The sequence below is a fragment of the Phoenix dactylifera genome, chromosome 12 (assembly GCF_051530095.1).
Source record: "Phoenix dactylifera cultivar Ajwa chromosome 12, Ajwa_hap1_PhDact_Kaust_v1.1, whole genome shotgun sequence".
Taxonomy (NCBI): Eukaryota; Viridiplantae; Streptophyta; class Magnoliopsida; order Arecales; family Arecaceae; genus Phoenix; species Phoenix dactylifera.
Window position 1 is genome coordinate 28631767 of NC_143201.1, and position 12962 is coordinate 28644728.

The window sequence follows — 12962 nt, forward strand, 5'->3', positions numbered from 1 at the left end:
TGTTTAAACTTATTTGTTAAAAAAATAGGATAGGAAGGGAAATCATAACAAATGATAAGAATATGTGGTATTACTAATTTATAACATATAAAAGTTTCTTAAAATAATCATGAATAACTTGTGAATAAATCATGAAATTCATGTATAATTCATGAATAATTGAACAGTTTTGAATTGGCCCATTTTTTTGAGAGCAATTCGGTGGATCATTTGGCTAAGTGGAAAATTGAGAATAATTATATAACCGTTCCATAATTAACCAACCCCAATGCTAGGGGAAGCAATAAAAAGATGAGAAGAATTGATAACTGCTCAAAATAATTAATAGAATTTTTATGACTGGATGTTATGGCTACAATCTCAGGTCATACACCAACTCGTGAGCAAGATCGTGCTTCAATATAGGATATACATTTTCTTAAAAGAAAAAAAAGGACTGAGAGGGTAATTCTATTTTTTTGTTTAATAGGCAAAACTCCTGGCCAAATGTCGCTGTCCCATATCCCATATGCTCCTTTATGTAAAAAAGCAAAAAGAAGGGAAAAAAAAAAGAACATAAATTTCAAACCTTTTCCTTAAAAAAAATAGTAAAAGGAAACAAGGAAAGGACTACAGATGATCAGATTTTTTTTTTTTTTTGGGTACATCTACAGATGATCAGTTTAAAAGCATTGGGAATCAAAGGGAAAAGCTCTTTATGTACCCCAAAAAAAAAAAAGGAAAAGCTCTCCCATGATAACAAATATGCCAGCCCTACGACTTCCCCACTCACGGGAGGTTTCGGTCACTACAATAAATGACAAGTTACCCGCTATAACAGTCCCATCAAAATTGCTATACAGTCATTTTTTTAATCTCAAGAGACAACTTTACAAAAATTTAATATTAAATAATCACTAAAATGACGGGTTTCATAAAGATACTATAACATAAAAATAGATAATAACAAAAAATAACGTTATTATTTTTTCTTTCTTTTTTATAAATAAAATAAGGGACCCTGAATTATTTTTAAGGAAATTTTGAGAGAAAATTTTGAAATCTAAAAAAACTATTATTTTATTTAAAAGAAACTGCAAGTGAAAATAGTTGCTACTATAAAAGTCTCAGCTGTTATGTTTTTTTCACATTAATGATCTCAATAGCCGTTACAATGGCACCGTTATTTAAAAGCATGATTTTGGGTTAGAGCATTAATGGTCAAACTGGAACCGCCAAGAGAATCCAAATAAATTAAACAATATGTCAGTTTGTATGTGTCGAATCCTAAGAACTTACATGCAGTCATCGGGCCGACTAGTTTGTGCTGAAGCTGCTCTGACCTTTTGTCCTGGTTCCTGCTGTGACCCAGAAAGACCAGTGTTTGCAGGTGTTAATTTTGCTTCATTTGTTGGCACCTTCTTGTTCTCCAGTGCTTGTACTTCTTGTCGCTCTTCGACGGCCAGAAAATACCCAGACACGACAACCTATTCACCAACAAAAGCAATAAATACTCCAAAATTTGCATAGATCAGTATTCCAAACCTATATCTGAAAGAGACTGGCAGCATAAGTTAAAGACAGTCAGGGGTGACAAAAGAGATTCGACTCCATTGAGATGACTCAAGAAATGAATCATTTATTAGGGAACTGGGTTATAAAAAAAAAAAAACCATGCCGCAAGTCTGATTTAGAAGTGATCTAAGAAATGCTGTGGAGAAATAAATACTCACCATATGCTACATCCGAAGATGAGAGATACTTCAACTTGAATCAAGTTCTGTTCAGCAAAGAACTTAGTCTAGAGTTGCACGAGAAAATTTCTGTACATCAGATACTAGCATCAAGAAGCATATCTGCAAGTCCAAAATCATGGAAAAGAAGAAGCAATCAAATCTGGCAAATAGATTTGAGAAAGAAGATTACAGTGTAATACATATCCTTGGCTATTGTATTGTACATTATGCACTTAGATGTGGAACAGGTCGATCTTCCAGCACAAAATAAATTGAAACTGAAAAGAATCGCGCTTGCAGCAAATCATGGAAAACCCAGGTATCACAGTCCGGTGCTGCTAAGCTCAAGGGTTAGCTTAGATCCAGACCTGTTATAAAGAAAGATGTTCCTCATGAATATAAATTATCAGATGGTTAAGAATTATATGGGTTTCTTATCCTAAATAACAGAAGATATACAAGGGACTCACATAGAAATGGAATAGTATAAAGCTTAATTCTGATGCAAAGGGAAAAAAAAAAACCACTTCTTGACTACTCGTATGATACAAATTCATGCAAAAGAAGATGAATCATTAAATTTTTTCCAGAGTCATCCAACCAGTAAAAAATAGATAGATTAACAAACAGAGTAAATCAAATGCAAAGCACATTGTACGAAGACCATTATGTCCACCACATACCTGAAGAGAATACCGTAATTCGCCGTGAAATCCATCCTCATCTTCCTCACTAAAAAACGCTGTACAATACATAGGGGCTATCAATCATTTCTCTCAAACTTAAGCGTCCATCTATATTTCTATCTGCCTGCGGAGTTGCCAATTATTACTGAATCACTAAAAAAGAGCTTAGGAGCATTACTTAATCTATGAAAGACATTTGGAATAAAATGCGAAGCTTAAAGAAAGGTAATTCTGGATTATTTAAAGGAGCTTGCATATACTAGATGTACTGCTCCACATAATAGTGCAATTATGAATTACAAAAATCACAATACTGAGCTTGCCTTACAAATTCTTGCTAGTCTACAAATGAGATGGTATTCCTACCTCAGCAACAAAAACCTTATTAACGTGGAAAACCAATAGATGAGAGTGAAAAAAATACTTGCCCATCTCCATTCAAATCACATGTCTAATATTTCATAACTGAGGAAGTGAAAAACATAATTAATTCTAGGAAAATAAAACTCGGTTCCTGATCCAGCAATCCATTAAAAAAAAAAAACAATTGCCCTACAGTTGATCTTCTCAAATGCTAACAGCAACCATAAGGCATGCTAGTTGTAACAGAAGAATGATGCTGACCTATACTAGTACAATCTAGAAATGTCAGATTATGGCAAATTCAAGTGCTGCATTGATTTCAAGAATCCCCTGAAAGAAAGAACAGCGAGAAGCAGTAGGAAGAATGAGAGATCCACAGCTGCCGAATTTTGAAAGAGGGAAAACATGCAGTGCTTGCAAATCAAATCTTGAAGGAAGCTGAGCAAGGACCAAGACAACTTGTTCTATTTCCTTTCACTATATTCTGCCTGAATAGACCTAATTATTTACCAAACAATTCGGTATGAGAAGCTGATTGTGTGAAGAGGAGCACTTGATCAGGAGATCTACAACTTGTTCATGGGATCAAATCCAACTGATACATAGCCTGCTCTTTTGGTTAATGATAGAAATGATCCAATTCCTTTTGTTTGGCTCTCATATAAATATCAGATCGTAAAGATATTTACAGCATTACTATGAAACAAAGTAAAAAGAAGACAGAAACTCGATCGCATATATGAAGATGATAAAGCTGAGTGATTGTTCCTTACAAGTTATAATTGCCTTAAGCACTAGCTCTTACAGATAAACTTTGTTGAAGAACACTAAAGAAGTGGGAGAAGACAAGAAAATACAGTACAAGAGTAGACAGCGCATGATGGGATAACTCTATACACACAGCAGTGACATAACTTGCAGAAACTGACTTGCAAGAAACCCAACATTACTGTTTCTTGATGTATCAAAAAATGTTCCAATTGAAGAAGAGGTTGTTAGGGATCATAAAGAATCTAGCCAAAATTATACAAATGTTTAGGACTGGGCAAGTGAAACTTGGGTTCAAAATATCAGAAATATGTAAGGTAAAAAAGAGGTTAGAGAAGAATACGACCCTCTACAAGAGACAGGTTGCAGTACTGGAAGTTTATCATCTCTAGAAGAATCTTTTCCGGACCACCTTAGGAGTACTTATGCATCAACATAGAATGAGTCCAAATGGTTACAAAAGACTTCAAATCTCCAGGAAAAAAAATACTTATAACAAATATTTGAAGTGACATGGTTGGGACAGTAGTGATGCTTGTCCTATAACTAGCAATGATGAGGATGTCAACAAGACACAGGAAAACACTAGGATTTCCGTTTGGAAATCTTTTGCAGGATGTGCTACATTGATTATGTTTTCAGAAAATAAATTAGATGATTGTGTTGAACCTAGTCCAGGAATGCCATAGAATGATCGAGGCAACATTAAATTGTGGATTTTTTAAGCAAAACAAGATATTATTTCACACAATTTTGTTTTCTTTTAAAGAAATGAATTCCAAACAGCAAATACCCAAGTGGAGATGTGAAATATGAAATTGTATGTCATGTGCAAGATTAACAAACATACCCCATCTTCACTCCAAGTTGAACTGTCAAACTTGGAAGTCCTTTAGATTTTCATTTGCAAAAAAATACTTTTAGGAAGAGGAAGCATAATGCGACCCTTCATTAACGAGCAAAAATAACTTAATATGTGTACATATAATAAACTCACAGATCCTGTTGTTCGCCAAAAAACTCATGGATCATGTAAGTATCAGCAATTGTAATGTTACAATAGCCATGTTTGCAATCTTGGTGCTGGATTGCATACCAGTAGGAGACTAGTAAAAATATGGTACCAGTATCGTATCATACTAGTACACCAAATTTTTTGGGGTTTTCAAAGTTTTTAAGGTTCCTTTATTTAGTTTTGAGTGGAAAATAGGGTTTTGTGAGAAAAGATCCCATCCTTCCAGTCTCTCCTTTTTCTCCTCTCCTTTCTCCTATCTCCCCTCTACCTTGAAGCAAAAGGAGAAGAGGGCGTCCAGCCCTTTCTCCCTCAATAATTGAGATGCCAAATTGGGTTCGGTATCCTTACTAGGCTGAGCCACTACAAATCGAGTAGTTCTAGGCAGTTTTGCCGAGTAAGAACCGGTTCGCACCGGTTCGGGCACAAACCTATACCAAGACCACACGCCATCTTAGTTCATGGCAAGTATGGTACAGTACCGACCAAACCAGGCGGTTCGATTCAGTAATGTAAATCTTGATAATAGCCACTATTTTACATTGTAATAGTTCACCTAATAAGATAAAGATTCAATTCATTTGCATTTTACTCATAAATCCCACTTACTGATTCGTACCGAATATATATTTTCCAATTTTTTAAGATAAGTATCAATAACTAGTTCGCAAATTTCATTCATTTTTGTTCCTATGGGAATGATCATTCCTCACATTTAACAGTGGAATTAAATTCCAATTTCTTTATTTGAAGGAATCATGATTCATCACTTGTTGCACAAAGCAAACATTAGACTGGGGCCAAAAGTGTCATACTTCCATTCCAACCCTCCTTGTGCGAACCAAACATAATGTCATACTTCTAATGGCTACATAATACCTTGACATAGAGGTGTACGACTAAGCTCACGCCTAGACCAATAATTGTACTTTTGAAATTTAGCCACTGAGTGTCTGGCCTTGCAATCCTCTAAAATCACACTGTCAATCAGGTAGACTTGACGAATTTTAACAAAACAGACAAAACTAGAATCATACATCATGACAAAAGTTGAGGAAGATAAGGAAAACAAATTTTGAAAAGTATAATAGTCTTCTAGCTCTTCAGATCCAAAGCTGGGGCAATTTAGATGGACAAAGAAGAAAAATTAGCTATATTATGTACAAGTTCTTATAGACTGCCATTTATAACAGCATATGATGACAGAAGAATCAGAACAATTGATGTTGCATTGTCACTATTAGCATCATAGGCCTTGGACTTAGGCAAACATGTCATAGAATTAAATGAACTATGAAGAAATTTTCACATCTTGGCAATTGTTTCTCTACAATAGTGGTAGTTGATCTCTAGCACTAGAAATAACATTGCCATGGAAATCAGAACAATTTTGACCTTTTTCCTTTTTTTTTTTGCTAATTAAAAAAAAAAGATCCTTGTTTGTGCCTTGGAGTTAACATACATGCTATCAAAGACAATCACTGGTACTTGCTATCTGTAAGCATGGAGTAAAATATAACAATTAAATATATATATATATATACTTGGTCAACCACTACATGTGTCAGAACATAATCAGCTTGTTGCTTTGCATAGTAACGTTCCAATAGGGTGAAGATTACCAATTACAGGTAGTAGTTCATCTTCCAACAACAATCTGAAAAAGAAATCAAGCTTGAATGTACCAAATAAGTTTGATACCCTATTTAAGATAGCAAATACAGATCTGTTGACCCATACCCATCATTCTCTTCGTCAACCTGTGAGAATAATTTCTTAGCTGGTGCCTCCACTGAAGTATCGGACTGATCTGTAGGATTGTATACTTCATCATAATTTCGAAGTAAATAAAATAACCCATTAAAATATTCTGGAAAATTAAGCTTTCCATCTCTGTCTTTATCTCTTTCCCTTGAAAAAAAACTTAAATCCAGTTAGCAATCCTATCATAAATGATGCTCATGCTGTAAGAGTGCTAAACTACTTATATCTCAAGTTATAAAACTATGAAGTTGTAACTTAAGCAATTATCAGGAAATTTTTTGTGCATGATAAATCCACTAACAAGACCAATGGCCCAAGGCTACACCTTCTAATACGCCATAGTTGCATATACAGCACTTGTAAAATAACCAGCACATAAGAACAGTTACAAAGAACTTATATGCAATAAAACAATATATAGGGACCCAATAGGCCTAGCTTGTAACACTTCCTATTTCTTGATAAACTTGTCCTGGACCACAGACAAAGGCTTTGCCTAATATATGCTAAAAGCTTGTGGAAGCATTAGTCTGTCGTTGACAGAGTAGATGTATGGAAGCAACGATCATTGTGGATAGAAATAGTGAATGATGGAGAAACTGACCTCTTTGCTTTGCCTACTCGTAGAAAAGTGGACAACTAATAAATGAGCCAGTTGCCTCCACAAATTCATCCAGAAATTTGTTTCAGGCCTATGTTGAAGCAAAATTATAGCTCTGAAGATGTTAACAACTTTTAGCAGATAGTATCTCTCTGGATTCAAAGACATAGAACAAAGTCTGTTGACTAAGTAGTCAAGTGACTAAAGTTTCATGCCTTAGTCTGACTAGGATATCCTAAGTTCAAAGGTGGTTAACTTGTTATTGTAGTAAAGTTCTTAACATTAGCAAGCTTGAATAATTGGAACGTAATTTCAGTTGAATTATATATAAGGACTCATATTTATACTACAAATCTTTGAGGATAAAATCATGGTTTTAGGTCTGCAGTTTTATAACAATGCAAACGTGACATCTATATGTAGCACTAATAATGAATTTTCTGGGTTTTTTTTTTTAAAAAAATCCTGTATGCTGGATTTAATGAAATAAATTCTTTTTACAACTCTTCTTATACATAGTATCTTATTCCTTTCTTACAATGCCTTGTGTTTTCATCATCTTTGCAATCCAATTCCCCACCAAACCTGCACTAGATGGGATTAGAGCGCAGGTCATTGCATCACTGTGTGATTCTCATGCTAAAAATTACAAATAAATGGTGGCAGTATATGAATAAGCTGCACCTAGTTGGTCCAGCATTAAGGAATCTCATCCTACATGGAGTGAATTTGGTTCAATCCTTAAAAAGCAAGCAACGGAAGAAAAACTTGGCATTACTTCCCAGAAGAGAGAGATATGATGCGTTAAAGATTAATAGAGGTGTTTAAGAACTTTGACGAGAAGCCACTCAATTTATCCCTAGAAAGTTAAAGAAGACATAAAGTTTTTGTCATTTACTTCATCATTATTTTGCACTCAACATGTCTCTCTGAAATCCCTCTAAAGGTACCAAAAGGAAATTTTCTTGACCGTATCGGACTTATTCCAACAGGCAACTACAATCTTTACCATGTGAGATCATTAAAAGGATAATGATGACTAAGGGCTGAGGTGAGGTTATGGAGATACAATCATCACAACCATAATATCATGAAACCGAAATTAAGCATACCATATCAAACTTCATGCTCTCAAGTTAATTAATCAATTATGTTTGTATACCTCTTTTCGTTTTCAAAATCCACAAAAATTCAGTGTTGATCAAGGCTTTTACCTTCTTTTTATCAAGCGTCAACAACTGCTACGGACGAATACAATGAGACGAAGGTGGTTGGCCCAGGACACATGCTAAAAAGACGGCACTCGCATATCGGACAGGCAGAGAGAGGTAGTGGATTGAGGGGAGAACGCACCGCTATAGATGAAGACAGTGGCAGCAGTTAGCTAGGACGATGTGAGGAGGATGAGGACCTCGCTGTCGACGGACACCAGAGAGACAACGAGTTGCAGGCTAGAAAGATGGATGGAGGTGGCGGTGTGAGACGAATACATGGTGTAGTGCAGGGGAACGTAAAGTTTGACGAACTAGAAACGAAGAAGTTGAAAAGAGGGTTAGGGATTAAAAAATTATGGAGGACATAATTATCCTCCAGGGACCGTGCTTTAACTAATAACCCCTATGGACAAGTTCTATGTTATCTGTATGTTTTCCTTTTCTAAGTAGGATTTATTTGCCATTTTAGTATCACTCATCATAGAACCAAGTAGACTTATGCCTGTATGATTCAAATATATTAATGTGCTATGAAACCATAGTCATTACGACAAATTAGTAATTCAAATTTAGAATAGTATTCAGGATCTTTTAGCATGTTAAAGTGTTGATTTTTTAATAGCACATTGCCATAATAAGTTCTCTTCGCTTCTTCTCAACAAAATTTTATAAAACACTAAGACTGGTCTAACCAATAAAGTGAATAACTGCATATGATTCACAAATACAAGAGCTAAAGGCTACATAAATCCTAATGACAAATTAAATGGAAAGATTTATATTTGATTTACTTCATGTAACTAGAATTTTGAAAATCTAAGAAGCACTTAGTTTTATTATTTACAACTTTTTTCTTAAAGAAAAACTAGAAAGTCTCAAGATGTTTTCCCTCACTGTATAAAACTAGTCCATAGAGGTTATAAGTTAAAGCGCGATCTTGGAGGACAATTATGCCCTTCATAATTTTTCAATCTCTAACCCTCTTTCCGACTTTCCTGCTTCCAGTTTATCAAACTCCACCTTCCCCTGCACTACACCACACATCTGTCTCACTCCGCCACCTCCGTTCATCTTTCCTAGCCTGCAACTCGTCGTCTCTTCGTTGTCCGTCGACAGCCTCATCCTCCTCACATTGTCTCAGTATTATTGTCTTCATTCGCAGCGGTGCGTTCTTCCCTCAATCCACTACCTCTCTCTGCTTGTCCAACTTACGAGTGTCATCTCTCCAGTGTGCATCCCTCCGGCCAACCATCTTCATCCCATCATATTCGTCTACGGCAGTTGACGACGTTCGATAAAAACCTTGATCAGCACAGAATTTTGGTAAATTTTAAAAATGAAAAGAGGAATACCAACATAATTGATGAATTAACTTGAGAGCATGAAGTTTGATAAAGTTGATATTGTGGTTGTTCACCAATGTAAGGACATCCATCCAACAGAAACCCCTTCCAAGATGTTCCAATTTTGATGATACCAAATTTCTGCCAAGAAATTTAATAGGATAGTTTGTCAACTTCATCATACAAAAATAAATCTCTTGGAATGCATACATTTTTCAATTCCAGATAAACGAATCTAGGGATCGGATTATACTGACCATCGAACCGGTGGGCCCAGCTTGGGGGCTTTCATTCGTGGAAGGAGATGAAGCCGTAGCGGTTCTTGTCGTGGAGCTCCATGTCCCGTTCCGTCCGGTGCATCACCTCCCTCTCCGCCTGCCTGAGGTTCCACTCAGTGAGCTCGTCGGAGCTCCCGAAGCTGTCGGCAGGCCCAATGTCGATCTTGGGCAAAAGATCGATGATGAGATGGCTGACATTGAAACGGTCCTCGTCGTCAATGTTGTCCTCAGCATCGACGAAGTCCTCCCACACGGGCTGGGCCTCCATGGCCGGGGCGGAATCGCCACCACCGCGGTGGGGGAAGAAGTGGGCCCGCTCCCACTCGCGGTCCTCCTGGCGGCGCTCGATGTCGGCGCTGATGGGATGGAAGGGGATCCCGCGGCCGTAGGCGCCGAGCGGAGCGGAAAACGAGAAGGAGGAGCGGAGCTTGAAGCGATGGTGGGGGCGGTGAGGGCAGCTGGGGGCGAGGGAGAGGAGGACGAGGAGGACAGCTAGGGTTACGTAGATCAGAGCTGCGTGACGGAGGACTTCCCCCCTTCTTTTTGATTTGACGGGGGAGAAAGAAACTCAAAAGAGTTCAAGTTTTCGAACATAGATTCGTAGACGCGGCCCATTAGCAGAGCTAGTTAGAGCGTCGCGCTGATAACGCCTCCGCATGGGCCAAAAATTCTGTTACGCCTGATCTGTCCCAAAAGACCTCGCTAGAATGCTGTGCGGCTAAAAAAAAGAACCCAATTCATGATCATGCTTCCCTCATGATATATATGTATAGCCTGAAAAGGCCTGCAGCCACCTCCTATCCTTCAGATGTCATGCAACAGAGAGTTGTCACCTCTTATCGGCTCCATCCGCCGAATCCAATCAATTACAATGGCTGAATCCCACTAATCAAATGTGCTCGGCCTCTAACACCCGTCTCGCATATTAGAAGAGGAAGCAGAGCCCCCTTTGCATACCTTGCAAAGATTGTCCATCATTCAAGCTGCAACAAATGAGGTATCTCAGCCTTGACAAATTTTGTTTTCTTTGATGATATTTTGGTCCCTTTCCGACCCATGGAGCAATCCAAAAAACATGTGGAGATTGTATTGTCCATTTTGGATGAGCACCACTTCCACATCAAGTTTGCAATACATGCCCTCATCCAACCGGAGTTGAAGTGCTTTACCCACATTACTTTGAGAAAGAAAATAAAGGATGTTCAATCAAAGTTTGAGGCTATGATTAATGCCTTTCCATACTGCCCTCATCTCTGCTCCCACAGCCGACACACCATCATTTTTCTCATATGAAGTCGAGTATATTTTCCTCCGTCTCTTTTTTGCGTCAACATTCCTCTCCTCCAGTACCACCAATAACCTCGGAAACCGGTACATGGCTGAAAGGGAAATGGGCATCTTTCCTTTATCCCTCCTCTTCACATTTTCTAGGACAATTACAGCATAGATATAGAAGATTAGGTTCTTTTCTCTCTGGCATTCATGACAAGAAGTAAAAGAGCTAAAACTCCATGGAAGTGAAGAAGAGGTGACGAAGAGGATGAAAATGATGGCAGCAACATGGCAAAGGTGGTCGTTAGGAAACTAAATGATGGCCGTGAGATGGGTGAGCGATGATATAAGGAAAAGATTAACAAGGCAGCATAAAAGTTCCTTTTTAGAGAGGAATGTTCGAGGGATGCCCCTTGTCTAAAGTTTCATTTGAGTTTAATTGACCTTGCAATGAGCTTTTTATTTTGTGAGGATGTGTCTGTATGTGAACCTTGGCTTTAAAGCCGCTTGTAATAAACAATAGTTTGTGAGTAATTTTCCTTTCAAGATACGTAGAGGAAAATAAGGATATGAACGACTAGATTTCGAGTCATTTGATCAAGTAAAATCTAAAAAATGTATTATGATACTGATGACTTGAGCCTTGGTTGTAATCGACTATCTCTTAGATTGTGTGCAAATCAAAAATTAAATGATTTAGAGACTCCCAATCTATACATCAAGTGGTCAAAATATGTATTTCTATTTCAACCACTTGATGCATGGGTTGGAACATCCAAACCGCATGATTTTTTATATTTAAGTAGTTTAGAGATAGTAAATCATATTTAATGGCTTAAATTGTCAATATTCATTTTACAATTTCACTTGATTGAACCCCTTCATTTTTTATTATTTGATGTCTAGGTTAGAGGTCTCCAAACCATGTGATATTTTTATAAGTAGGTAATTTATAAATAATAGATCATATCCTATCAGTCAATTCATTGATATCCATCTTTTGTTCCTACTTCACTGGATCCAACTTCAAGATTTGATTAATCATATCCTAATTCACCACTCTTGATATATATTTATTTATATTTATATACGCACACACACATGCACATATAAATACATCCATATGCATATATATATGGTAAATAAAAAAAACATCTAAACAATTATGTAGGTTAAAGTTACTTTATTTTGACATAAATTTATGGAAGGAGAAACAATAAAAAAATAGTAATGATTCAAAGATCTTTAATAGTTCATTGACGTTTTGTTAGTAAGTTTTATGGCACTGCTGTGTAGCTGGTTTGCAAGAGTGCATATTAATGAGGATACGTGGAAGTATATTCTTGGTATTGGAATATGATATTTCCTGAACAAAAAAATCTGGGTTCGTGATCCAAAATTAGGGATAGATGACTCTTTCATAAGAATTCCCTATTCTTTTTTTCTTGTTTTTATTAGCGAGAAGTACAATATTATTTTTCATAATTTCTTCTTGATAACTTCGGAGCTCCTTAGATTTCTTTAGCTGCATATGTATCTTTCATCATGCCATACATAATGTTACAATCGGAGCAAGAGCACACCAATGGAGCCACACCAAAATCAAATCTTTACTAACTCGAGCTTTCTAAATTGAGATCGCGGTCAAAGAAACATGAGCTCTAGCTCACTCAGGTGACATATGCCAGAAAAAAGTTGCTTATTTTTTGCATGAGTAAAAGTTTTAATATAAAAGTTAAGGCGAAAATGTTAAAATACTCTAACTTGGGGTTTATTTGACAAGCCATTAGAGACATCAAGTTATTAACATGTTGGAGATTGTAAAATAAAAAAAAGTAGCAAATCAAGCAACTTCTAGGGGGAGATTGTGTGATAGCAATAAGAATAGCTGCAATTTAAAAGAACATGCATACAATACAAAGCCAGGATGTGAGAATGGGAAGAGA

At 36.7% G+C, this 12962-nt stretch overlaps 1 protein-coding gene across 1 annotated transcript; it reads right to left on the reverse strand.

Moving 5' to 3' along the window:
• Positions 1-1345: 1345 nt before the first annotated feature.
• On the reverse strand, positions 1346-11165 carry LOC103698796 (uncharacterized). Its single transcript, XM_088708866.2, has 7 exons — positions 9761-11165; positions 6285-6478; positions 6167-6201; positions 2399-2542; positions 1940-2083; positions 1713-1835; positions 1346-1466 (listed from the first exon to the last, which is right to left on the reverse strand). The coding sequence occupies exons 1-4, from the start codon at positions 10010-10012 to the stop codon at positions 2448-2450; spliced, it is 576 nt and encodes a 191-aa protein (XP_088564992.2). The 5' UTR covers positions 10013-11165; the 3' UTR covers positions 1346-1466; positions 1713-1835; positions 1940-2083; positions 2399-2447.
• Positions 11166-12962: the final 1797 nt, after the last annotated feature.

Excerpts from the sequence above, each read along its gene's own strand:
- LOC103698796 (XM_088708866.2), bottom strand. The coding sequence starts at position 10,012 with ATGGAGGCCCAGCCCGTGTGGGAGGACTTCGTCGATGCTGAGGACAAC. Across the intron at positions 6,202-6,284 it reads GTTGACGAAGAGAATGATGG|ATTGTTGTTGGAAGATGAAC; the intron begins GTATGGGTCAAC and ends TTTCTTTTTCAG. Across the intron at positions 2,543-6,166 it reads TGAACTACTACCTGTAATTG|AATTGGCAACTCCGCAGGCA; the intron begins GTAATCTTCACC and ends TGATTCAGTAAT.